This window comes from Mya arenaria, chromosome 4 (assembly GCF_026914265.1).
Source record: "Mya arenaria isolate MELC-2E11 chromosome 4, ASM2691426v1".
Lineage (NCBI taxonomy): Eukaryota > Metazoa > Mollusca > Bivalvia > Myida > Myidae > Mya > Mya arenaria.
This window is the reverse complement of record NC_069125.1, coordinates 51,237,379-51,263,822: the sequence shown is the minus strand read 5'-3', so window position 1 is coordinate 51,263,822 and position 26,444 is coordinate 51,237,379. Positions and strand designations below refer to the sequence as shown.

The following is a 26,444-nucleotide window of genomic DNA, read 5'->3' as shown; positions in this document are numbered from 1 at the left end:
CAGGCCTCTAATGAGAGACATGGTCATTGTCTTGGTGTCAGCAGGTCTCTAATGAGAGACATGGTCATTATCTTGGTGACAGCAGGCCTCTAATGAGAGACATGGTCATTGTCTTGGTGTCAGCAGGCCTCTAATGAGAGACATGGTCATAGTATTGGTATCAGCAGGGGTCTCATTAAAGACATGGTCATAGTCTTTGTGTCAGCAGTGCTAACATGAGAGCCATTGCCATAGCTTTGATGTCAACAGGGGTCTCATGAGAGACATTGTCATAGCCTTGGTGTCAGCTGTGCTCTCATGAGAGAGTCAATTGTCATAGACTTGGTGACAGCAGAGCTTTCATGAGACAATGTCATAGCTTTGGTGCCAGCAGCACTTTCATGAGAGACATTTTCATAGTCTTGGAGTCAGCTGCAGTTAATGACATCAATCAAGCAATTCATTACTTAATACACCAATAGTTCATTATTTCTCAGAATTGTTAAAAAAACAAAATTTAATTTAAGACTTTACAGTTTCTTTCCGATCATTACGGGAAACAGTTTGTCATACGACGTCATAATAGCAAGGGAAAGATTTAATCACTTCGTATTTTATGCGTTTAAACACAAATGTAAAATTGAATTTCTAATGACAACCATACATTTAACAAATCATAAAATAACAACTTTTTAATGTGTTGATTACAGATTTGCCTGGCCTAATGACACAATACAAACAATAACGAGATAAACTTTAATTTCAATTTATATTATTACTCAATGAATCGGGATTTGAATATTTTGGTTCATCAGAAAATATTCGCAATTGCTGAAAGGCCGTTCATTCCAGGAATGAAGATTGAGGTGTAAATATTGATACATAACTTAAGTAGTGTTAGCAATAGCAGAATTTGAGATTATCTTATGCTAACACAACTGAATTGATATAAATAGATAAAATACAAATATATTTCAAAATAATTTATTTAAACAAATGCTTGTTAAAATGTTGATAAAATCAATAACAACATGAAATGCAGACAGAACGACACCGCATCATTGAGATATACAAAACATAATCAAATAAGTTAGGAACACTGCACTTCATATCTCGATTTACCAGGAGCTTTGTTCTGAACACAGCTCTAAAAACCAGGTGTAACTCCTTAAAGGAAACATGAATGAGTTACACAGTGACACACAATTTAATGAAAGCATGTTTTTTTCAACTATAATTTGGCACATTGATTAAAACATTTGGAACAAGCCTAATGAATTAATAAATTTAAGAGTTTCTAACTTTAATAAATTTATTTAATTTAGAATTTTGAACTTGACAACTGTTTTGAAGAAATCAAAGGCAGAAATATTAAATTACAACATGGAATGCAAATTAGAAGTAAAGAAAACTTGTATATTTTCACATAATTTACTAAGTTTCCACACAGAAAACAGTCCCAAAACAAGTATCTTTAACAAAGAAGCGCTGTTCATGGATTTTAAAGTAATAAATATAAATTTGCACATAATTTACTAAGTTTCCACACAGAAAACAGTCCCAAAACAAGTATTTTTAACAAAGAAGCGCTGTTCATGGATTTTAAAGTAATAAAGTAATTTGCCTTACATGTCCCATGAACATATTAGCTGTCTTATTGGCAGTTACATGGCAAACATATTGTATCACACCATTTCCAAGGCACATGGATATGTTTGAACATACAAATATTTGAGTACAATTTAAATTATGTAAAATTATGTTTCTTGTTTCATTGACTTAACTTTTTTCAAAATTAAAATGACAAAACTTGTACTACACTAAAATATTTAACTGTCTGAACAAACTCTCTGTCATAAATATTTATATGAAGCACTATCTATACTTGACTAGAACCACTGTATGTAGTATAATGGCCGAGTGTGAAATTCTTTTTACCAAATCGCAATGCAGAAAATGTTAAAAAAAAATACAAATATAAAAACTTTTTTTCTTAAAAAAACAACAAATTGTAAACAGGAATATATTTCAGCAAAGACTGAAGAAAGGGTAAGTGTTAAATATATGCAATAGAGCCAAAAATAATATTGTAAAAAACATTATGCTTTCAACTGTACCTGACTTTTTTGTGCGTTCAGTTATGAGACTGTAATATTTAAAACACAAAACTCTTTAACATCTGTATAAACTTTATAACTTTACTGAACATGTTAAATAAATATTTAGATAAATGTTATTATATATATTGTCCTTTAAAAAAAATTGAAACAAATTTCAAAAGTTTGTAATGTTTGTATTTAATGAGCAAAATTTGGTAAAGCAGTTTACAAAAAGCTGTTAAACAAAGGGTTTCCGTTCATCTTGACCTTGACCCTGGTGACCTTGGAACTTCAATGTGTCTTGACCTTGACCTTGCTGGTTGACTGTTCCTGAAATATGACATTGTTTATTATAAGGCATTCCACATAATTCCGAGATGCCACATAAATGTTTTTAAAAGTAATCAAAGTCTTATGTTCAATGTTGAAAGGAATGTTTGGAACATCTTTAAACAAGTTATCCTTTAATTAACATGATCTGATATTAAACATATTCAATCAGTAGAATCTGGATGTAGTTGTTATTGGTTAAAGGTAGAATGTAGCATATATAGAGGAGAAATATTGTGCTGAAACAAAACCCTGCCAAACTCACAGCAAGAAACTAGCAAAACAAAAACTACACCCTACACTGAAAGTTAGCTTGCGAAAGTACTAGTCTAGTTTATTCTACATCCCTTATGACTCAAATTTAAACCTATAGTGATAGAAATTTGGCTCAAAAAGGACCACTTGAATTCACAAAAATATTAGCAAAACTCACAAGCACACAATGTTATAAGCCCCTTTTCAAACTCTTTTTAAATGTATACCTAACATTGTTTAAAAGTCTATCTTTTGTTTTAATTGTGAGGCCATGTCACTACTTTCACCATTCAAACGGCTGTGGCCCCATTTGTGGAAAGGTGCAAAAAACAAAAAAGCAAAAAAAGCAGAATACAAGTGTACTATAATTCTATATGAAAAAATGTTTTAAATACATGAACATTTTGCGCTTAATGTACATATTCATTCAATCATACATGTACCTGAATATGACTAATAAATCAACACCTAAGACAACTATTGTGAAAACTTAAGACCTTTTAGTGTGTACAATTTATCCCTTCAACTGTATATAAAGTTTGCTTTTAGCAAGTTAAAAGTTGGTCTGTGTAAATACATGCAGGTTTATAAAAACGCTTGGAAAAAAGAGCAAAAATGCATCTGTCAGACACCTTTCATCTTTTTTGCCAGAAACATAAATGTAAGTCAATGAAAAACCACTGCAACGGCTATAAAGGGAGAGCAAAACACAAACTAAAAGAATATAACTGCGACACACTGGGACTGGCTACATGTGCTAGGAGCTTACATGTTAGGGTGAGCACAAATCTACTCACCATCTCCCTGTATCTACACCTCAACTGGTGCTTGACCTTCTGACCCCTTAACTTCACCTTCGACAACATTCTGACCTTGGCCTTCAACAGGCTTAATGTTCTCTACTGTTTCAGCTTTAGCATGCACTTGGCCTTCCACAGGCTGAATATTTTCTACTGCTTTATCTTGTACATGCACTTGATCATTTACTACAGCTTGCACTTGAACATGCTCAGAGTTATCTAACACTTGACCTTGACCCGGTGTTTGGTCAATTTTCTCAAAAACTTCACCTTGTTTATTGTCTGTATTTTCAGGCACTTTGGCTTGTGTATCAGAGTTTATATTCTGAGACTGAGCATTCCCAGCAGGCTGGCCCTGTACATTTGGCTGACCTTGAGCCTGGGGTTGTTCACCACCAGGCTTACCTTGACCTTCACCTTGTGCATTTGCTGTATTTATTTGTGCTGTAAATGAATAGCACCAATACAATTACTATTACAAACACAAGGCAAATTATGGTGGCATATTACTGCCATTAGTAGAGCTGCAATGATTCACTAAAAGCTCGATTCGATTCCCATATCAAACATGTCGATTCCATTATTTTCGCTTCAATTCATGTTTTACTTATTGCTGCTATTTAATATTAAGTTGTATATTTAAAGGTTGTTTAATCATTGCAATTATGAAAATTTAGGACAATTTTTCATCAAGAACAAATTTAACTAAACAAAAATTTCTGTTTACAAAGTTAAATAACATCACACAGTTATAAGTTATAACAGACTATAACAGTAAACAGAAACAGACTGTTGATAAAATTTAAATGAATAGCAAAACATGATCTTAGTTTTTTTAAGAGCACCTTTCAATGCCGGAGAAACCATGGTACTAGGATAAATAGAATGAAACTTTATTATTGATTGGATGCCAGATTAACTATAAACCAATCGCACGCAGCGTAACAAAAGTCGACATGTTAAGAATATGGATACAACGGGTCATTTTGTAGGATGTATGCTTAATATGCAGATCAAATCAAATTTTGGGGTTTCCTTATTGAATCAAATCGGAGAGTTTAAAAACGGTTTTTCGATGCATCAGAGCGAATTGTTGCACCTCTAGCCGTAAGGTAACCTGATAGCGTTCACTAATTATTTCTTGTTAACCTCTTAATTTTTGCAATTATTATTTAGCTGTCTAGTTAATATTCATGAAACTTTTTGGTAAGATAAATAACATTAGAATAAAACAGGCTTATGAAAAAAAGTGGTTAACACGAAACAATTCGCAAACGTAAAGGGGTTAACATACAGCAGTTATATGCCACCATAGCAGACAAACATGCTAATATTATTTTATAGGATAACAATAACAGAGAAATCATACAAACAAGCATTTATACTTAGTTCAAAATTATGAAGTTTGATGAATGGAATTACAAGCTTCACATTAATGAACAAAAACAGTACAAATTAAACATCTAGACAGAATACACTGTCGTTCACAAAATAACAGTCAACAAAGTCAGCATGCAAATGTTCAGTCTATCCTACCTTGCCCCATTGCGACATGGTCCTGACGGCCGGGCATCTGACCTCCCATTGCCTGTTGTCCGCCTTGCATTGGCATCTGTCCAGCTGAAACAGCAACAATATGCAAATGTTAATTTGCTGTGTACGATTATTTTTGTTGTAGTTTGATTTCTATCCTAGTACTTATATTGTTTACAAAATGTTATATATGGTATCGCAGTAAACTACAGGCATTCCATTACAATCATATCATAGTTTGTCAACAGAGTCATGCCACAAAGTTCAAGAAAGTTTACTAAGTAAGATCAATTCTTAAACTCACATTCACATAACAGACATGTATTTATTATATACACATCATAAATCTGCAAGTAAATAATATCACAAAATGAATCTATCTTTAGAGCAATAGGAAATCAGAATCTGGAAACATCCAATTGAGTTGTATATAACCTATGTGATTAAAATGCCCTATTGGATTCTGACTCTAGTTTTATTATCAAAAAAATGGCTTAAAGTGTTCTACCTGGTGGTCCTCCCTGCATAGGTGGCCTGCCTGGTGGTCCATCCATTGGTCCTCCACCCGGCATTTGACCCATCTGATGCATTTGACCTTGAGGCATCTGTCCTTGACCCATTTGACCTTGTGGCATTTGATTCATCTGTCCTTGACCCATCTGACCTTGAGGCATTTGACCATGCATCTGTCCTTGACCCATCTGACCTTGATGCATTTGACCAGTCTGACCTTGATGCATTTGACCCATCTGGCCTTGACCCATCTGACCTTGATGCATTTGACCCATCTGGCCTTGACCCATCTGACCTTGAGGCATCTGACCTTGCATCTGGCCCATTTGCCTCATTTGTTGTTGCTGTTCATGTTGCTGAAATTGCCTTTGCTGACCCTGGTTGAACTGTTGCCCTTGTTGATGCATTCCTTGTTGAGGCATACCTGCAAAGTATTACATTGCTAAACAGTATTGCCTGGCATAGAAATTGAAGAGAAAATGATAAGAGTACTCTGTCATGATAATATTGAAGAACATTTATGCGTAATTGAACAGAAATTTAATCAAAATGGTTTAGTATTACCCTCTTTTAACATTCAATGCATGTACACATGCATTCTTGCAAAGTTTTACCTTCATGTGGCATCTGCATCTCCTGGACATTAGGGTCGTGGCCTAGTGGCTGAAATTAAAGGTCTTATTATTAGGTGTAATTTTAAACAGTTAAAAATACATGTAATAAATTATAAAACCAACTCAAACATGACATTCATTGATTGTATTGACACCTTGTCAATGTTTCAATTGTATCGAATCCCTAATCTTATTTGAAAGTTATGCAATATATGTGTTCCATGTACACAAGTCATCACATCATCATAGATTTTTAGCATATAATCAAGCAAAGAACATACTTAAATAAAACCTTAACATTAAATTTACTTCACAGTCCCCCCCCATTCTACCCGGTACAGGCTCAGGCCCTGGGCCCTCATACACTCCAAATCCACCAATACCATTTTTTATAGCTAACTTTACTTCACAGACTTTTCCACACTAATCACCCCCATTGCAGGCTGGTTAAGAACTTGTCCTTGGCCTTTATACACTCTTCTTGCTCATAAAACATTCTTTACAGTAAAACATTTACTTCACAGATGACCAACTCACCACCATGCCGGGCTGGTTAGGGTCGATGCCCTGGGCCCTTGCACGTTCCTCATGTTCACGTAACATCTGCTCGTAACGCTCTAACTCCTCCTCTGTATAGTTCTGCTCCTCATCCACTGTCTGTAATATCATTATTGTTAATGCTTTACTTTATACAAATGTCACACAACAAAACATACTAACACGTTATTAAGGAAGTTTGAGGCGCAATTTATGCATAGTTTTATGTGTCTGCCCTTATCAGCTAAACCTTAATAATAAATGGTATGCATGCACAAATGTTTTTTCCCCAAACGGTAATAGGAAATGGGAGTGATTGCTGAATAATTCTATACTCGAGTATGAGCTAGTCCAAATATCAATTCTAAATCTGCTTGACCATTTTTTTTATAATTACCGGTAATAGAAACTCAAGCAGACGGATATTTTATTTTATCTACCATTGCAAAAAGCCATAAAAACTATTCAGGCTTAGAGACTTACCTTCCATCCCTCGTCTTTCTCAAACTGGTTGGAGTTGGTGTAGTTGAGGAACTCTTCCTGGCTGATAAGGTGGTCCTTGTCCGTGTCAATCTCGTTAAACACATGTTCTCGCATACGCCCCATGTCCTCATACTTCTCACGCATATCATCCTCTGGGTTGTTAGGGTCATATACCTCGTCCAACTAGGTGGAGAAAAAAGTTAATTCTGATAGAGCCATAAATTGTCTCTCCATTTTCATTTCCACACTGCTCATTGTCCAAATACTCTAAAATGTTATGCCCTTGGCCCTATTTTTTTGTGATGGGCAATCATACTATCAAACCTATTATTGTCTTTAACATCATATACTTTTTCATTTAATCAACAAAACTGTTAAGCATTCACATATTTCTTTAATGTTTAATCAGTTAACAGTATTGAAACAAACTATATACATATATCAATTCAGTAATGTAAATAGTATATTATTCAACATTTTTGGTGGCCAGTGACCCATACCTCTTTCTGGAAGAGAGCTTCTACCTCCTCACCATCAAGGAATCCATTACCGTCTAGATCTGCAACAACCAAGTATTACAAACTGTTGACTACAAAATGGCAAAGCATTTGATCACTCGGATCAAAACTGACTTCAAATAAAAGAAAGCCTTAATGTTTTTCACAAAATATTGCAAGCTAAACACTTTTGAAAAACAAAAATAATTGAAGGCACAAGGACTATTTTTATGTGCCCAGTAATAAGGAACTTGGTGTTTTGGCATTCCCCATAATCCCTTACAAATAATAAAAAAAATATCTGAATGTCTAATTCAGCTAGGCCAGCTGCAAATTCTAAATCAAGAAACAAGGTAAGGATTCAGGATAGTTTATCTTAATGTGAAATTTCATGATAAAAAAACACTGATGGACTATGTTTTCCCTACCATGCATGTTGAAGAATGTTTTGGGGTTGAAATCCTGTGTGTCCATGTTGTCTGTTTTCTCCCAAACATCCTCCAGCTGGGCCTTGCTGCCCTACAAGCAGAAAATAACACAATGCCAAGTCTTAATAAAAAAATATTAAAAGTCTTTATAAATATTATCTAACATCAGAAGCTACTGTTATTTTATTTTTTTCAGAGTTTAAAGACATATTCAACATTCACTACTCCTCTTTAATACATTCATATGTTCTAGGGGAAATCCAACACACATTTACATGTACCCCGGTATGTAAAACTGACTTAACTTCAGGGACAAAAAAATCTAGGGATGTATTTTTTAACAATATGAGGTGTAAACCTCCCTTGCTAAAAACAATTTCCCATTGTTAAAGAGAACTGATCACTCCATGTCCATCTAGTCTCTAAAATGATCAATTAAACATGTATTCTAATCCAACTACCCAATGAAGATTACACAATGTATGTCAGCGATCAAACTACACCTAAAGAGCAAGTCAACTTAGTTGAACTGTTCAGATGTTTGTTAAATACTTTGCCCACAATTTAATCAGGAAAAATCTAAAACAACAGCGTGTCAGAGAAAATCCCCATGTTGTTTTTTTTGTCAAAAAAGGGGTCAAACATGAGAATTATTAAAGCCAGGGTTATAGGCCTCACTGCTCACTATCACTGGTAGCAGTGCCCCAAAGTTTCATTAGCACATCTTGAGCAGTTTGGGAGTTACGTCCAATGTTAAAGTAACTGCAAGCAGTTGACGTTGATGCTGACACCAAGGCTATTTGGACTCTTCTTCTTGTGAAATCATTTTTTTTCTAGTAAAAACAGACACATGAGAGCTTATCTCGAAAGTCTGCATCTAGGATGATTCCTTAATACTGACATAAAATCAGACTAGCCCATACCGGATGGTGAACAGGCTTGTGTTCCTTATGTTTCTTCTGCAGCTCCTCAAACTCGTGTTCCTTCTGCTTGCGCTGATCCTCGTCCAGTTTCTTCAACTCTTCACGACGGAGGTGCTCTTTCTCCATCTCATACGTCTTGAACTCTCCACGGCGCTTCTTGTCAATCTCATCAAGGTCACCTGTTGCCTGCAGAATGGAAAAGAAGGAAAGAATTACAGAACTGCACAGCCTTGGTTTCTACCCATGAAACAGACTTGATATTGATACATATAAGCTCACAGCTAAATTTAGCATTAACTAAATGATAAAAAAACCTGAACGCAATTACTTCTTAGTCAGTTGAGTAATGTATAAAAGCATTAACCCAGATTACCCTGTTATGAAAACTATGAATGAATACAACTTTTGGGGCATTCAAGTATTACAGTATCCTATACTTATTTCGTTCCACTATCTTATGATCACGGTCGGAAAGTATCTTATAAAATGTGATTATATAATATACTCTACCCAGTTGAACTTGTGCAGAATGTTCTTTCTCCCACCTCAGTAGATCCATTAATTTAACCATGCTAGAAATTCTTATCTTGCCCACGGGCGAAGATAAAATGCCCGTATGGAACTTCTTTTAATGGTCACCACATTGTAATTACCTCCCTTGTTGAAGACTGTCGTCTGTAGCGCATCATGGAAACCTTGCCTGGTGGCAATATTTACAACGCGAGTTAATTATTTCTCGCTTCAAATGTCACCAGAAAACAGTTTTCACGCACCTTTCAAGAAATAATGCTTCACTCTTCTTAGAACTATTTAAAGACCGATCAGACCATTTACATACTCTGAATCACTGCGCGAATATCCATGACAACCACGAATTATTGCATATCCGTACGCAATTATTTTTACTAAGCACAAAATAATTCCGGCAAAAAAATACATTTTTACTTAATTTTGTTTAACTGAGGTGGGAGAAAAAGCATCTATCATAGCCGCTCGTGTAAGATAGGTTCATCCTGACCCTTGCGCAGGGTGTTTTGCGGAAACTCAGTAAACTTCGTTTCCGCAAAACACCCTACGCTCGGGTCGGAATGAACCTATCTTACACTCTCGGCCATGGAAGATACTTATAATCTTATTCTAAATACTATTGCCATCAGATCCTTAGTCACCTTTTTAATGAGTTTCTCCAGATCTTCAGCTTCAAATGAATGTGCATTCTTTGTGTCGAGATGATGGAGGAAGCTGTTGTCCATGGCCTGAACACCTGGGTAACAAGAAAAAAACAATGGTTGAGAGATATATCACATGACCTTGATGAACAAACCTAAATGCTTACAATAGTGCTTCCCATCAGTTGTTTTTTTCAAAAGGATCTTCATAAAACACAGCAAATGAACTATAAAACCTGTTTACCGGTAATCACCAGTGCAGGGCTTATATTTTTGGGCACATGCTTATTTTAACAATTGTCATGAGAACAGACTAATGTGTTATTATTAACGAACAATGTAGACTACAATACATGCACACATCATTTACCAATACATATATATATATTACAAATTTAAAAGGGAACATCATTATTGATGACATTTAAGTAGTGTTTAAAAACAGGTTGATATTAATAATACATTACAAATAATATAACATGTTCTTTTACAATATGAACCTTATTTGGATATTTTCAAAGCACATTACATCGATCACTTAGAACATTTGTATGTATTATAGTAATTATAACATATAAAACGTATGAAGCAAGATTACATTATTACAGCTTATCAATCACAATGAAGTATTTTCCATGTTTCAGGTACATTTTTGTATTTACAAAACTTTACTTATTCTGAGGAAGTAAAGCATTTTGAACTGAATCTACTGCAACGCAACAAGCCAACTAAAACTAACAAATCTAGACTGGTGAAAATGGCCAAATATTGTGTGTTCTTATGTAATCAACCTTTATGTCCATGATCCCAATTTCTAGAAGAAATATTAATCCTAACAAGCTGAATTATCTTTATCTTATCAATTAGCAAAATGACTTACTAAAACTTTATTTCACTATATGAAAAATGTTAACCATGATTATTAAGATAATTTCCACATAAATTATAATGAAACAAAAATAGTGACCTTAGCTTTATACTGGTATAAGGGTCTTAAAATATTGTAAAGCATTTGGTACAATGCACATACATATAAATAATACATGTGGAATGTTTAGAATTGTATGTAGTTAAACCAGAGCAGCCATTAAAAGAAGTTTGGAAGTAAATTGCTATTGTGCAAACCTCTAAAGATGAAAACTTGGAAGTTCAACATAACAAAACCTGGTGTTACTTTTATGATCACATTTTCAATCAGTCTTATTTTTTTCCATTTAAATTGGTCAAGTTATAGTTGCAAATTATTCAAATTTTAACATAATAGTTATAAATGGTGGAACAAAAAACTTATATTTTTAGAGAAAAACTTAAAATTGATAGTAAAGAAGTTAATACTGGGAGCCTTGTTTAAGTAAAAGATTCACACAAACTTTGACATTTTAAAGCAAATTACAAGAGTTACTTAGAAAACTCTGTCTGCATCATAACATATTTAATGACTAAGAAAATGGTATGTACAGACAACTATGTGTTAGAAAATTATAGAAATGTATAACCCACAGCTGTAGTTCTGCAGTCTATTGGTAATTACGACAAGCTAAATACAAATTTGCCTTTTTTGGTCTAATATCTCATAAAACAATATGAACAGCTGTTTCAAATGGATATTTGTAATACTGCAGAAAATGGTTTTTCTAGTAATGTTACAATGGCTACAAAAATGGTTTGTATCTATGGAGCAAGAAGCAAAAATGGTGAAATAGATCGTATGGGTAAATATCAAGATGAAAAATTAAGCATTCATTTTGCGGACCAAATCTAATTAGTTTTTAAATATTCCATGTATACCTACCGGTACATGTAGAAGAATAAAAATAGCCATAATAAGCCAGTGTGAAAATTTAGGGACTATGTTAAAATGCTTTGTCTTTAATCTTGATATATTCAAATAAAAGAATTACTGGTTAATCTGCTTCCTGTACACCCAGAATATATCATTGTTCGACCTTGAGGTCTAAATTCATCAACACCAAAAAGCTGTTTTCCATTGACAGTGCTTCTTTATAATTTTTCATCTTTGCACAGTAATTTTTTGGGCACAGGACACAGATATTTATCTACGTGAACATGTATTAAATGCATGTTATTTTTAAATAACCTTTTCCATACAGCAGTGAATTGATTGCTTGTTTATTTACATTATGAATTAGTACAGTAACAAGGCCACAGACATATAAAAGGTTTATATGTATGTAACAAGGCTAAGCAATATGTTGTTTTCTTTTTCTAGATAAGTTAAATTGGAAGTTTTGAATTTGTACCATGAGATCATGAACAAATATTAATGGAACATTGATTGAAAAGATCAAATACTAAACAATTCCCTTTCATCATAATTTATGTTCACTGCTGTAAAGACAATTTGAGCGTCAGTGAGTCTAGCTGTAAACACAAAAGGAGATTTCTGGAGGAGTATTAGGGGAGATTATTCCACGTCAAATCTAGTGCCCACGATTTACTCACGCAGCTCAAATCTCATACCTGGAAATCTTGCAACAGAAGCTAAAATCTCCATACCGTTCATCATTTTAATCTTTTCCTTAGCTAACTGACGTAACCGTTGAATCTCTTGACGCTTAATTTCATCAAGCTTCTCTCGAATCTGATGTGATACAAGCTCAAGGTGTTGGGAAATTTTTCCATTCTGAAGAAAAGGAAACAAAACTAAAGTGTTTTGTTTGAAAATGATGTATGCATTTAATAATTAAACATAATAATTGATTAATTTGATGATGTTGTTGTTGTTTTTTTACTTCATTTCAGTTTATTAGCATGTAATTGTTCACTCTTGCTTTTTAAAATGATAATTGACATGTTCAATTATGATAGGTATTAGCCAATGGCATGCTTTACAATGTAAAGGCCACATCATCAGTCCACGTAATCTATGACAGCATGTATCCTATTCACAGTGACACAAATAGTAAGATAGTGTCATCACTCATTAACAATCTGTCATTCGCATGCCTCACTGAAGCTGTAATGACAGTTTAACACTTAAATAGCCAGTATCTACAAAATAAGTGTGTTTGGTTTGAAAACTTGCATATAATAAAAAATCTTTTTAGCTGTTAAATACCCTGATGATCAAATAAGAAAAGAATGATGACATAAAAAATGTATTCATAAATTTATAACATTATATAAATGACATAATATGTCACATGATAGGGATTCACTGCACTATTACATAATCTGTGTTAGTAACTTATTTCCCATAAAATTATAGGTTCATCCAAATATCAATGATGTGATAGATTCAAGATTGGTTTTCTGCCTAACATCAAGAAGGCTATGGCCCATTAATTTTGAACATATAATTACAAATTTACATATCATGAGAATGTTAAACTAATATACCACTTTCACCCACCTTGATATCGGTCATGTTCATCTCCTCGAGCTTCTTTCTAAAGCCTTCATCTTCCTCGAGCGCCGTGACGACTTCACGGAGGTAGCGCTCATACTCCAACCCAAACGCCTGCGAACAGGATGATATATTAAGATGCACCTTGTTTTGAAGGGGTAAATTATATGTCTTTTTAGTATATGGTTTAAATACATTGGTTTCCATTGCAGAATCATCTAGTTTTAAAATTGGATTTTAAGTTTTCAAGCTGTCAGTGAATAAGTCTGCAACCAAGTCAAAATATTAACATGCAGATAAATTTACATTGCAATCCTCTGTAGAATCATCAGGTTTTTTAAGAGGATTTTATCATTATTTTATAAAAAAACATTTCATTTAGATTTTTTAGAAATCACAAAAAAAAAATTCTTCGAAAAAGTTGGATTTTACTTAAAAAAATATTTTGTTTTAATTTTGCCTGTTTTCAATGTACCAGTACATGTTGAATCAAATTGTTTTAAATAGAATATTTAAGTCACTGTTCAGTACATGGTTTGTTGCTTGTTCAATTTTGAAAAGAGTCATTAGCAAATATGTCAATAATGTTTTGAGCTTAAATCAGAGCTTTAAAGCTGCACTCTCACAGATTGACCATTTTAACAACTTTTTTTATTTTTTGTCTTGGAAAGAGCAAATTTTTGCGTAAATATCTGCAAACCAATGATATAAGATTGCTGACAAAAAAAACAGATCGTAGATTTTCATATTTCCGTTCGAAAATTAATGTTTTATAGCTTAAACCATTAAGAAAAATGCATAAAACATTTTGAAATTAAATTTTAAAAAAATCTGCAATCTGATTTTTGTCAGCAGTCTTTTATAACTAGTTTCCATGGACTTTCGCGAAAAATTGGCTTGTTCCAAGACAAAAAATAAAAAAGTTGTCAAAACCTTCAATCGGTTAGAGTGCAGCTTTAAAGGTAGATATGTGTACTGTAACTGTCTAAATACATTCAATATATACATTTCATGATACAACGGCTTTTATAAATATTTACCACTCCATTGCATATATAAACAGTACTTGAATTTATTATAAAAAAAGAAACGCTTTTTGAATTGTCAACTTCTTACAGTGGAAAAAGTTCATTTTGTGCATTTGATTTAACAATCATAAATAAATATAATATAAAAGCATACAGGGTCTTCCTCTTCTTGCTCATCGTCTGGTGACATACCCTCCACTGGCTTTATTTCTGGCTGAACAGGTGGACATACTATGTCCTGAACCATCACACAGCCCAGCAAAAATAATAATAACCGCATTTCTTTCCTAAAAAATGAAAAATCAGTCTGATTATCAGTAATGAGTACAAAAATTGTTAATGGCTACATAAATTTCAATTCAGTAGCATTCAGTCAGTTTGGTTACTGCCTTGGTTTTCTTTTTATTTCATAAACATGTAAAACAATGTATATTACAGTGGTCGAAATTAACACAAGCCCGCAAGCCCTGCACTGGTAAAATGCCTTCCGGGCTTGCTCAAATTCTGAATTTTATATAGCAGGGCTTGTTCAAAAATTTGATGCTAAACAATAGTATAAGAATTTGGGCTTGTTCATTTAAAAGTCTAAATTCATCTGATATTATACCAACCTATTCATACATGTCAGCTGCACTCTCACAGATTGACAGTTTTTACTCCTTGTTTTAGTTTTTGTCTGGGAATCAGCTGATTTTGGTATCATTGCCTTCAATTCAGTCATATAAGATGATTCACAATAGAACAGATATCAATTGTTTGGAAAACTTCAGATAAACTCATTTTTCTTTAAGTGTGAGTTATGCTTTTAGCCATAAATATCAATTTTTGAATGTAAATATGATACACTGCTATTTGATCTTTCGTGAGCAGTCCTGTATCACTGGTTTTCAGACGTTAACGCAAAAATTGGCTCATTCCAAGACAATTTTTTTTGTAAAAACAGTCAATCAGTTTAAGACTGAAAAAAATCACATGAGCTTAGGATTGGACACTGCACCTTCACCAGATCAAATATATAGAATTTTTTTTATTTTAATTGTTTTCATTTACTGGTGATTTAGTGAGCACAACAATGAAAAGTGAAAATAACAACGTAAAACATTGTTGATATCAAATCTGACAATGCTTGATTATTCATTTGCATACTGTCTTGAAAGTTTGCATGCCAAGATAACTTATATCAAGACAAACATAAGGTTCTTTTAAAAACATTAATTTAGTTCCAAGTCACTTTTGCAGTTATATAAGAATTAACATTTTTTTGCGAGTGCTGTTATCTGCATTTTTTTTCTCATTCCATTTTCAGACCCCCCCCCCCCCCCCCCCAGCTAAAGCCATAAAACAACTTGCAAAAACAAACAAGATGAAAATGCCATTAGTGCAATAAAACAACGATTTATTTTTTTATCTCAATATCTTATCTAATAACATAACATTTTTACTTCATTAATTCATTTAAACACAAACTATCATTCAATGTATCCGAAAAAATAAGCATATCCGAAAACTTGACACATAAACACAATGGTATTTTATAACAACCTTAAACACGGCTTGATACTATCACTCAATAATATGAAAAATAATTACAGTTGTTTGTGAATTGTCAGGAAATCGTTTAAATATTTCCAACAGATGTTTTAAAAAAGGCAAAAATATGTTAATACCTTAACTGTACGTGTATCTCTGTCAACTTCCGGAAAATGTGGTTACATTAAACTAATTATTTTAAAGACACGTGAATGTAAACAAATTACGTCAACTGTCCGTATTATTCCCGACAATGATTCGTACGTTATCACGAAAGGTACACAGTGGCTGTACAATGAATTTTCATTCAAAATGACTATAAATGATTAATGACACAATTGTTTTGCTGTGTACACAAGTACAACATATTGTGTCCTAGTATTTCGGATATACCATTAGTTGATTGCACTGTATCACAGTGTGTTAGTTATCTTTACTGCTTACTATAGAATGTAATGTTCTTGCTTGCAAAGCAGAGCAGACACATGCTGATTACTTTTTCATATGTTGTCACACTTGCATTCTTTATATATTTTAGGCACTATCAAAAATTAAGAAAAAGATCTGCTGAACATACAATTATTGTTGTTGCTTAAGCACTGAGCTGTATAGTGCTTTGTTATACATTACAATGTAGACTCGATTGCTTTGAACAATGTATTTAGCTGGTGGGTTCAAAGGGGGTGGGGGCGGGATTGTTTTTATGTCAATATCACAGTAAAAAAGGTGTAAAACAAGCTCAAAATGCACCATTTTTGTCTTGAATTGTTAAATTTTTTCCCTCCAAACATTTTAAACCATATAAATTTAGGTTCTCAGGGAGGAGCCCATGTCAAAAAGGTTGCGCCCCCTGTAACGTCAATTACTGAATCCGCCCCTGTATTTAAATACAACATCCAGCACTTTATAATAAAAAACAAATACTTCTTTCCGTACTACGTAGAATGCTTATAGAAGAAGAACTTGCAAAAACATGCTATTGCAGGAGTTTTTAAAGGGACTGTCCACCAGATTGGCACCCAAAATTATTTTTTTCTGTAACGAATCTCGGGACAATTATTTAATAAAATGTTTTACTTTTTGATATCATAATTGTAAAAAAAATACCAAAATGTAAAACGAGTCGGAGTCCGGGTTTGAACCGGGGTCGCCAAAATTGCAGTCCAGTGTTGTATCCACTGTGCTACCAAAACTTACTCTTAACGATCGGAATATATCAGCTATATACTGAAGTTGGTAATATCACCTGATAACATAGACTAGCCAATTAGGCATAAGAAATGAATTCTACTAGGTAGACATACCTAGTTATCTTTTTTAATGGAAAAGTACCAAAAAACTGTGAAAAATAAATTATTATAAACTATGTGGTACTTCAGTTAGTAAGTTTCAATGCATTGTACACATCGATACCAAGTTAATGTCTTTTTTCGACAATTTTCTTTTTTTCCGCTATTTCATCATACAGAGTACAGCCCCTTTAATGATAACGAAAACAACGATTAAGCCTTGCAGAATTATGGCATGAAATATTAAAAGGTTTATTAGACTCATAAGAAATCCCCTGAGACTGAGTGAGCTAATGTCAAAGTCCCTTTTTTCCCGTTTCCTGAACAAAATTCCCTGAGAAGGTCCCCAGCAATATGGCATATCTGAATGTGGAGTTTTTGGAGGCATTGTTTAACTTTCCCCAATGTCTTACTTTTGGTTAACTAATTATAGTACTAGAAATTACCTAAATGCCTTAAACATATACTGATGGTAGACTACTGTGTTACAGTATTAGACTATGATTGGAAGAAATACATATTGAGACAATGGAAATAAATTGTACTAGCCATGTATACATTGTAAATGCTTTATTAAAGTAGCCATCACTAGCAGATCCGGGTGTGTGTGTGTGGGGGAGGGGGGGGGGGGAGGGGAAATCACCTAAAATCTTCAAAGTACTAAAAATCATGTTTGCTCATCAGCTGCTCAAGGTATTACAAAATATATGTTTACCACAGGCAACTTGCAATGCCCATGTTGCTTTAAAGCGTAGGTGATAATTAGGGGTTAACTGCTCAATATGTCATGCTATTTTACTGTCTGTTTTATTCAACTGCTTGAAGGATTTCACAGTAACCTGACACACATTTGTCTGGTCATTGACCGAGAGCATATTTGAGCTTCAATACTTCATGGTTAGTGTCAAAATACTGTAGGGGAGATATCATAGGTCTGAATTTTCGTTTCTGCTTCTATTTTTTATAATTTAAGTGCTTTAAGAATTTTGAAATACTCTGACAGTGTTCCCCACATCAGAGACAACTTGGAGAGCTCATGTTCTAGCTACGTCACGTCAAGGCTTTATTTTTCATGGTCAAACTTGGGGGTCTTAAGTCAGAGATCAACTTTCTTATCATAGTGGTTATTTTAACTTAGGGGTCTGAAGTCAAAGAGTCAACTTTCTTATCATAGTGACTCATAATTTTCATAAGGACCCATTATTCTCCAGCATGTACATCAGTAGGATCCATGACTTGAATTAATGTATACACAGACTATGTTAGGGACTTGCATTTTTTTTCTCAGGGGACTTGTTGTTATGAAATATGCATGGTCAAGGGACGCAACCAAATTTGAAAATGATTCACTGATTATCTGCTCGTTTGTAAGCATTTTGAAATGCCTCAACCCAGGTATCGGCACATTTAGCCACTGCTGACTGGAGAAATCACCACTTTGTTCTTCCAACTGTATTAGACTGCAGGAATCATCCATTGATTTTATTAATAGCCTTGTTTTATTTTCATTCAGTGTTTAATTATTCTCAGCTTGCTGCTGCTGGCAGACTGAGCAAAGTGAACCAGATGACTGCTCGATGTTTCTCTTCACCGTCTGACACATACTCTGATGAAGATTTTGGCAAATCTTACACTCAGGATAGCCCAACAGAGTACTGTAAGTTCTTCCCTCCTCTCTAACAGTATGTCAGTCACAATGTCTCACAATTATCAGTTATTATTCTAATTGCTGTGTTTGTAATGGGACGCATTTTCCCTGAAAATTATGGATGATTAGATAAGAAAATGCATTCTCACAGCCATCGTATGAATGTATAAATGGGAATTAATTAATTGAAAATAAATGCTATCATACTGCTTGAAGGTATGACTTACACTTGTATACATCACATTATAATCATTTATCTCACTGTTTCCAGCCCATTTCCAGTGCAGTGTTCTGGGCAGGGTTGGCACAGATCCAAAAGAGGTGATGTCAAAACAGGGTCGCCCATTTTGTGCCTTCGCAGTTGGGGTAAAGAGAGGTAACAATTCAATAAACAATGTAGTTTCGATGCATCCTTTTAAAAAAATGAACATTCAATAGAGGCACATAGGTGTGCTTTGTCATTTGATTGGTCTTTTGGGTGGTCATTCAGTCAGAAGATGAAGTCTAGTTTGCACACTCACCGAGTCATTTGACCTAAGCCCAGGAAATTATATAATGACGTTTCTTCTCTCTTTGCATGAAAATTTGGTGTAAAAACTAGAACTTGCTTCTAGTAAAATGAATGATGTAATTTAGCAGTCATATCATGAACAGCATTGCTCATTGCTGCAGAATAATTTCTGGGCATAACTGGATTAACTATTTATGAGAGAATGTAGATGTGATCATGTATTAAAGGTCAGAAATAAGTTGAATTTTATATGTTGTCAGAGATAGTCTCCTTTATCTTAGTACCCATGTTTCAGTATGCATAATTATTGTGTGTTGCGAGGCCAACACTCTGGACTAATTAATTAGTGAGTATACTCCTTGAACAAATAAGAAAAAGGGACACATATATCACACGTATCTGCATTCAGTAGTCTTATATTGTCCTACATGTATGTACGTTTATGATTATGTGTATTGAATTATATGAAACCATGTTCTGCTTGTAGGTGGGACAGACTGGCACCAGATTTTAACATTCAACACATCAAGAATAAAGTATACAATGGACAATATTGTTGTTGGGTTTGTATTCCTTGTTTATAATCAAGATCCAACAGTCATGTTTCATATTCTTGGTCTGATCAAAACCTGTTAACACTTCATTTTCAGATAGGTGTAAAAGCAAAATTGGGTAATGTCAGGTAACTTTCAGTATAAGAGCAAAATCGGGTAATGTCAACAGTCAGGTTAATTAAGTTGTATCATATTTGAGAGAGTTTTCTTTGTTTTCCTGCAAAAATTAACTCCCTTTTCAGAACGGTAACCAAGAAGGTGGAGCTTAACTGTGCTATAAGATGCATGAAGATAAATTGAAACAATACACACTACTAATTGAACGCTTTCCTTGAAAATATGGTATAAAACCGTTACTCGCACTTAGCACTTGTGTATAAATTTTAAAGATGAGATGAATCAAATAATATCGATAGATTTCAATTATTGCCATTGCTGATAGGTATCAATATATTCCATCTCGGATATTATGTATCAGTAGTTGCCATAGCCGATAGGATTCAATATTTGCCATCACCGATATGTATCAATATATTCCATCGCCGATATGTATCAATATTTGCCATGCCGATAGGTATCAATATTTGCCCTCGCCAATAGGTATCAATATATTCCATCGCCGATAGGTATCCATATTTGCCATTGCCGATAGGTATCAATATTTGCCCTCGCCAATAGGTATCAATATATTCCATCGCCGATAGGTATCAATATTTGCCCTCGCCGATAGGTATCAATATATTCCATGGCAGATAGGTATCCATATTTGCCATTGCCGATAGGTATCAATATTTGCCCTCGCCAATAGGTATCAATATATTCCATCGCCGATAGGTATCAATATTTGCCCTCGCCGATAGGTATCAATATATTCCATGGCAGATAGGTATCCATATTTGCCATACCGATAGGTATCAATATTTGCCCTCTCCAATAGGTATCAATATTTGCCATCACCAATTTGTATCAATATTTGCCATGCCGATAGGTATCAATATTTGCCATCACCGATGTGTATCAATATTTGCCCTCGCCGATAGGTATCAATATTTGCCATTGCCAATATGTATCAATATTTGCCATCACCGATATGTATCAATATTTTCATTGCCGATAGGTATCAATATTTGCCATCACTGATATGTATCAATATTTGCAATTGCCTATAGGTATCAATATTTTCCATTGCCGATATGTATCAATATTTGCCATTGCCGATATGTATCAATATTTGCCCTTGCTGATAGATATCAATATATTCCATTACCGATATTTATAGGTTATTTAACATTGTTCTGTTCAATACGGATATATATTTGGACTCGTACACAGCTTGGCATGGAAAGTCATAATGACTTTCCAAGCTGTGTACGAGTCCAAATATATTCCGTATTGTACAGAACAATGATAAATGACCTTTTTATTTTATACCTATAAATTTAATATATAATAATAATAATAATAATCTTAATAATAATAATAGGGGTGTAAACAACGGCGATTTGTGTGGTTACAACAGTGTTATGGGTGTAAACCAAACAAGACATGAAATAGATTAACTGCCTTGTGTATTCAAAATGTCTTCTAGTCACAAATATACCAGAGAAATTAAAGAGTTTAATATTAATTGATTTTAGAAAATGTTAAAGAAATGAAAATATATTATTCAATACTGTAAGATTTCCTTATTTCAAACACTTTCTTGGTTACCGATATGTTCTGGTTACATTAATGTTATAAAATATTTCAATAGTTACTAGGTTTTGGAAACAAATGGCTATATAACATGTATAACAATTCTGGTTTCTCTTTTCTGGGTAATAATTCAAGTATCTGTATTGGAAAATATAGTATTGGCATATCATTGTATTGATACGTATTATATTACTTGATGACTGTATTGTCTCAGCCGTTATGATTTCAAAAGCTCTGGCACTTTATTTCCAAGATTAACAAATGAGAGTCTCTCTTTACTGTGGCATATTTCACTTACACATAAGATAGCTTCTTACCTACATAAACATAAGTGATACATACGACCGAAAAATCTCACCTGGAATATATCCATACTAGCTTGTTAGAATTTTTTTTATTGAAAAGTTGTCAAAAGTAACTCATTTGTTCTATACATTAAAATGTCACATAAGCTATTGGTATCTGATGTTTTCTGTGAATTTGGTCGATTTTACTTCTAAAGTGATTGCTATGTGTTAATTTAAATGGACCAACGAGGTCAGAATTTAAGTAGCATCAATAAATGTATACATATAATTGACATTTTTTCACTTCTAATTGCAATATATTCAAAATCGACTAAGATTTAATTGCATCATTTTGTAGCTTACTTTTGTTTCAACAGGGACAGAGTGCTGGTCACGGGAACGTTGTTGCCGGGTAACGAGGACCAGCAACATGCTGTAATCTCTGGTTTGTACTGCAATCTTTTATTCACAGACGGGCCTTGTTTGAGTGATAGCAATTTGTAGATAATTTGAATAGATGGGTGTAGAATGTTACAACTTCATTATTTGTTAAATGATCTTATGCACAAAACAACTTTCCATGCTGCTGTACATTTCCATTCAGCTTGAATTAGATTTGACCACTGACTTTGACCGAGACATGAAAATTAATAATGGAATCCAAATCGGGCTCCGTTGACCAGTAAGTGTGACCTTGACCTGAGATGTGATGAATGCTGAACAAGGTTCACATGCACTTGCAGTATCATGACAACTTACACTTCTTTGCTTTCTTGCCATTTGGCTGCAATGTCCTTCATAATAAGTTAACATCTAGTATGTTAATGAATTGATATTACTTGTTAAAAGTATCATATTTTCCCGCCTTTATGACGATCAGCTTATAAGACGACCCCAAAGTTTGCCCCTGAAAGGTACTTTACCAAAAGAAAATTATTTGGTCAAGTGTAAAGGCAAGAAAACTATAATTTAGATGCAAGATTTACTTTCAGAAAACATTGTGAGACTTCAGCGCGGAAAGAAAGGCCAAAAGCTGGAAGCAGAAAGGGCTGAACAAGCTTTGCAGCAGGAAGAAAGAGAGTAAACTAGAGTGTCTGGCAAGTGTGAATATTTGAGACATGTGTATACCACAGCAAGACTGTCGACATAGTAAATTTGATCGACAACGTGTCCCTGCTCACGTATTTGGAATAACAATATGATGCCTGAATCTCTGATAGTATGGCTACTGTACATGGCATTAAAATGTGTTCATTAGAGTGTGTGTGTGTGTGTGAGTGGTGGGGGAGTTACCACCATTCTGTAGTAGAATGATACTTGTTTGAGATTTATTATGAAAGCTTAGCAAGTGTAGCATTCTGTGTTGTTTGTGTTAATATGCTTAAACTCAAGCTTTGCACAATGTCCTTTTTTTGGTATATATTCAGTTCAGAATATTGATTCCACAAAAACTGTGTGATCTTTGTGTATAAGTGGAAAGTGCAAAATCTTTATTTGCACTGTACTTGCAGTTCTTTGGAACTTTTATTTGTGTATTGTACCGAGAACAAATTCAATATTGTTTTTAATATCTTTTATGACCTTGATGTCAATAACATGGGAAGTCTCCTGTTCATTGTTTGCACTGTACATTTTATTTTCAATGAAGCTGGAAATTTCTTAAATATTCTGGAACTTTGAAGGAATGCTTATAAAGGCATTAATCGATGATAATATATATATGTGGAGTTGCTAAACTTTGATAAAAAATTCTAAAACTTTGAAGGAAAGTATTAAACATATGTAGTAAAACTCATCACTGTGGCAGTAATATATGTGTTGAGTGGCTAAACTTTGATCAAATAGAAAAAGTGACGAACATTGTCATGTGCTTACGGTGCTTTTTCTTAAAGTATGTGTTCACCTTGTTGTATTATTTGTTTCTACCACATATATAAATGTGTTCATTAGTTAATGATAAGTATTGCAGAAACATAACTGTAATCATACATACCTGACTTTGTATATTCTTACAACCAAAAATGTCAGCGCCCTTTGTTTGGTCATTACTTTGTTCTGTTTGATAAATGTAATTGCCTGTAAATTAGTTTGTTTTTGTTAACTTTTTTACACATTTATTTTGGCACCAAACATGTACATAGCATGTTACTTCTCTCATTAGAGCTAATGTGCTTGTTTTTGCTATTAAAGATTTTGGAAACACTTTTTTGTCATCCATTATCTGTACTTATTTTATATTTTAGTTACACTTGACTTGATTTCTTAACAATATGCAAGAAACTGTCAAAATGTTGTGAACTATACTAAAAGTTTGCTGTTTAAAGCACTCTTATATTGTTCCCTCTTATTTGTTTACTTTACCTATACTTTTTGAGAAAAGAAATTCAAATTATTTCAAAGGAAAATACTGTCATTTAAATCTACATACTGTATTCAATATATCATTGTGCTCTACTGTCACACTGTAATTTGTAATAAAAGACCAAAGAAACACAGACAGTTTCTTTATTACATAGTGCTCAGGTCATTATGATTGTTGGATGTAAAAATTCTCCTAAACAAAGGAACATGTTCAATTTTCATAGAAAATAGAAAGGTAAAAAGGGCGGCATGTAGTAATCAGATTGTCTGTCCGTTCGTCCCTGTGGTTTCCTTCAATATCTGAAGAATGCTTAGGCCCAGTGACCTCAAACTTGGTAGGCAGGTCATGACCAGCAGATGAACTAAATTGATTTTCAGATCAAAGGTTAAGGTTGTTGTGACCTTGAGCTGAAAATCCTTTTCCAATCAATAACTTAAGAATGCTGGGGCCAAGGTTGTGGTGAATTTAACTGAAAATCTGTCTCCAATCAATAACTTAAGTACATGGAGACCCGAGGTACCTTAAACTTAGTAGAAAGGTTGGTTATGACCAGCAGATGAACCCTTATGGTTTTGAGGTCAATGGGTCAAATTTCAAGGTTGTGGTGACTTTGAGCTGAAATTATTTTTTTTACGACAGCTTGGTCCAAGAGACCTCAAACTTTGTAGGCATGTTGGCCATGACCAATAGATGAACTCTTATGATTTTGAGGTCAGTTGGTCAAAGGTTAAGGTCAATAACTGATGGGATACCTGAATTTCAATACCTTAAACAAGCAAAATCATTTTCCCACATCATTTATTTGCCCCATTTACTGAAGCTCCATATCATGTTCAGCAAATTTTATCATCAGCACTAGAAGGAAAGTTATAAGGAAATGAAGATTTACAGTTTCGAATCTGACATGGTGGCAGATCTTTATGTCCGCTGTTGAGAACACTGAAAATTATGTGACAAAAACAACTAACTATTGCTTTTATATATGACATGTACGGATACCCTGGTAACTATTCACACACAATCCACCTGACCATTGTGCAGAATTGTTTAAAATGGCGCTGACGTTTGACCATGATCACAGATTAATCTTAAACTTTGCAGAATAGTCCGTTTAAGGCTAACCTAATTTCTGAATTTCTGATTGCATAGATATTGATATGAAAGGAGTGTAGTACATATTATTTTATTTTATTCAACTCCATTGATGTAATACTAGTTTGATTCTGCTTCATAATTAGGCTTGTATACAAGCTATTGAGGTACATGTTTTGAAATCATGTACAATCTTTACTGAGGTATTAATTAGTAGATTCAAATGCATGCACTATTTTTGACGCAGAATGAAATCTAGAATTTTGACTAGTTAAGCACAATTTGATATCATTTTTATTCTCTATTAAAATGTTCCAAATCTTAATCGTTTTCTTTCTTTCAAGTATGCATATTTATCACATAATTTTTTACCACAAGCTATAGTTATTGGAAAGTTTTTCTAATTTATTTACATAACCATTGCTTCTTGGAAAGACCAAGGCTTGGTACTGCCATTTGAACCCACAGTGTTCAAACTGTGAGAGATTTTGAGATGAGCATGTGTCGTGCGTGTGTATTTTAAGACTCCACCAGACTTGGACATTGGTTTCAAAATAAGTATTTTTAGGTTGTGGAACAAAGTGCTTTGTAAGGGGAAGCAACATTGGTATGGGAATTTTTTTCTCAAACAGCACACTCATTTGATGTCTTTTTGAATGGTGAGGCACATGATCAAACCTGGGGCCATGATTACAAACAATCTGAAATCAGATTCAAGCGGCCAAACTGCAAATCTTCATTTCCTTATAACTTCCCTTCTATTTGATTACTGACCATGAACATTTCTGAAATTTACAACTATTTAAAATTGCTGAAGTATTTACATTTATCTTGTAAAATGAATTGATAAATATGATTCTTTTCTTCATCTGAGTCTAGAATCCAAATTGTGACTGTTCATAATCATGCATCCTGGTCCCT

At 33.8% G+C, this 26,444-nt stretch overlaps 2 protein-coding genes across 6 annotated transcripts; one reads left to right on the top strand and one right to left on the bottom strand.

The window, feature by feature from the left end:
* Positions 1-947: 947 nt before the first annotated feature.
* Positions 948-16,349, bottom strand: LOC128231135 (nucleobindin-2-like). Of its 5 annotated transcripts, none has more exons than XM_052943564.1 (15): positions 16,223-16,349; positions 14,710-14,842; positions 13,534-13,641; positions 12,642-12,804; positions 10,161-10,255; positions 8,992-9,177; positions 8,069-8,159; positions 7,644-7,702; positions 7,144-7,326; positions 6,661-6,780; positions 6,124-6,172; positions 5,505-5,933; positions 5,000-5,083; positions 3,461-3,907; positions 948-2,408 (listed from the first exon to the last, which is right to left on the bottom strand). In XM_052943564.1, the coding sequence occupies exons 2-14, from the start codon at positions 14,833-14,835 to the stop codon at positions 3,474-3,476; spliced, it is 2,127 nt and encodes a 708-aa protein (XP_052799524.1). In that variant the 5' UTR covers positions 14,836-14,842; positions 16,223-16,349; the 3' UTR covers positions 948-2,408; positions 3,461-3,473. The 5 variants fall into 5 exon arrangements, with proteins under 5 accessions (XP_052799524.1, XP_052799527.1, XP_052799526.1 ...); XM_052943567.1 differs by having other exon boundaries at positions 3,734-3,907; XM_052943566.1 differs by having other exon boundaries at positions 12,678-12,804.
* LOC128231136 (uncharacterized) lies at positions 16,234-25,848 on the top strand. Its single transcript, XM_052943569.1, has 6 exons — positions 16,234-16,362; positions 18,905-19,031; positions 19,294-19,398; positions 20,021-20,096; positions 22,447-22,514; positions 23,062-25,848. The coding sequence occupies exons 1-6, from the start codon at positions 16,339-16,341 to the stop codon at positions 23,151-23,153; spliced, it is 492 nt and encodes a 163-aa protein (XP_052799529.1). The 5' UTR covers positions 16,234-16,338; the 3' UTR covers positions 23,154-25,848.
* The last annotated feature ends 596 nt before the right edge of the window (positions 25,849-26,444 follow it).

Excerpts from the sequence above, each read along its gene's own strand:
- LOC128231135 (XM_052943564.1), bottom strand. The coding sequence starts at position 14,835 with ATGCGGTTATTATTATTTTTGCTGGGCTGTGTGATGGTTCAGGACATA. Across the intron at positions 12,805-13,533 it reads TGAACATGACCGATATCAAG|AATGGAAAAATTTCCCAACA; the intron begins GTGGGTGAAAGT and ends CCTTTTCTTCAG. Across the intron at positions 3,908-4,999 it reads CCATGTCGCAATGGGGCAAG|CACAAATAAATACAGCAAAT; the intron begins GTAGGATAGACT and ends ATTCATTTACAG.
- LOC128231136 (XM_052943569.1), top strand. The coding sequence starts at position 16,339 with ATGATTCGTACGTTATCACGAAAG. Across the intron at positions 16,363-18,904 it reads TTCGTACGTTATCACGAAAG|CTTGCTGCTGCTGGCAGACT; the intron begins GTACACAGTGGC and ends AATTATTCTCAG. Across the intron at positions 20,097-22,446 it reads ATGGACAATATTGTTGTTGG|GGACAGAGTGCTGGTCACGG; the intron begins GTTTGTATTCCT and ends TTGTTTCAACAG.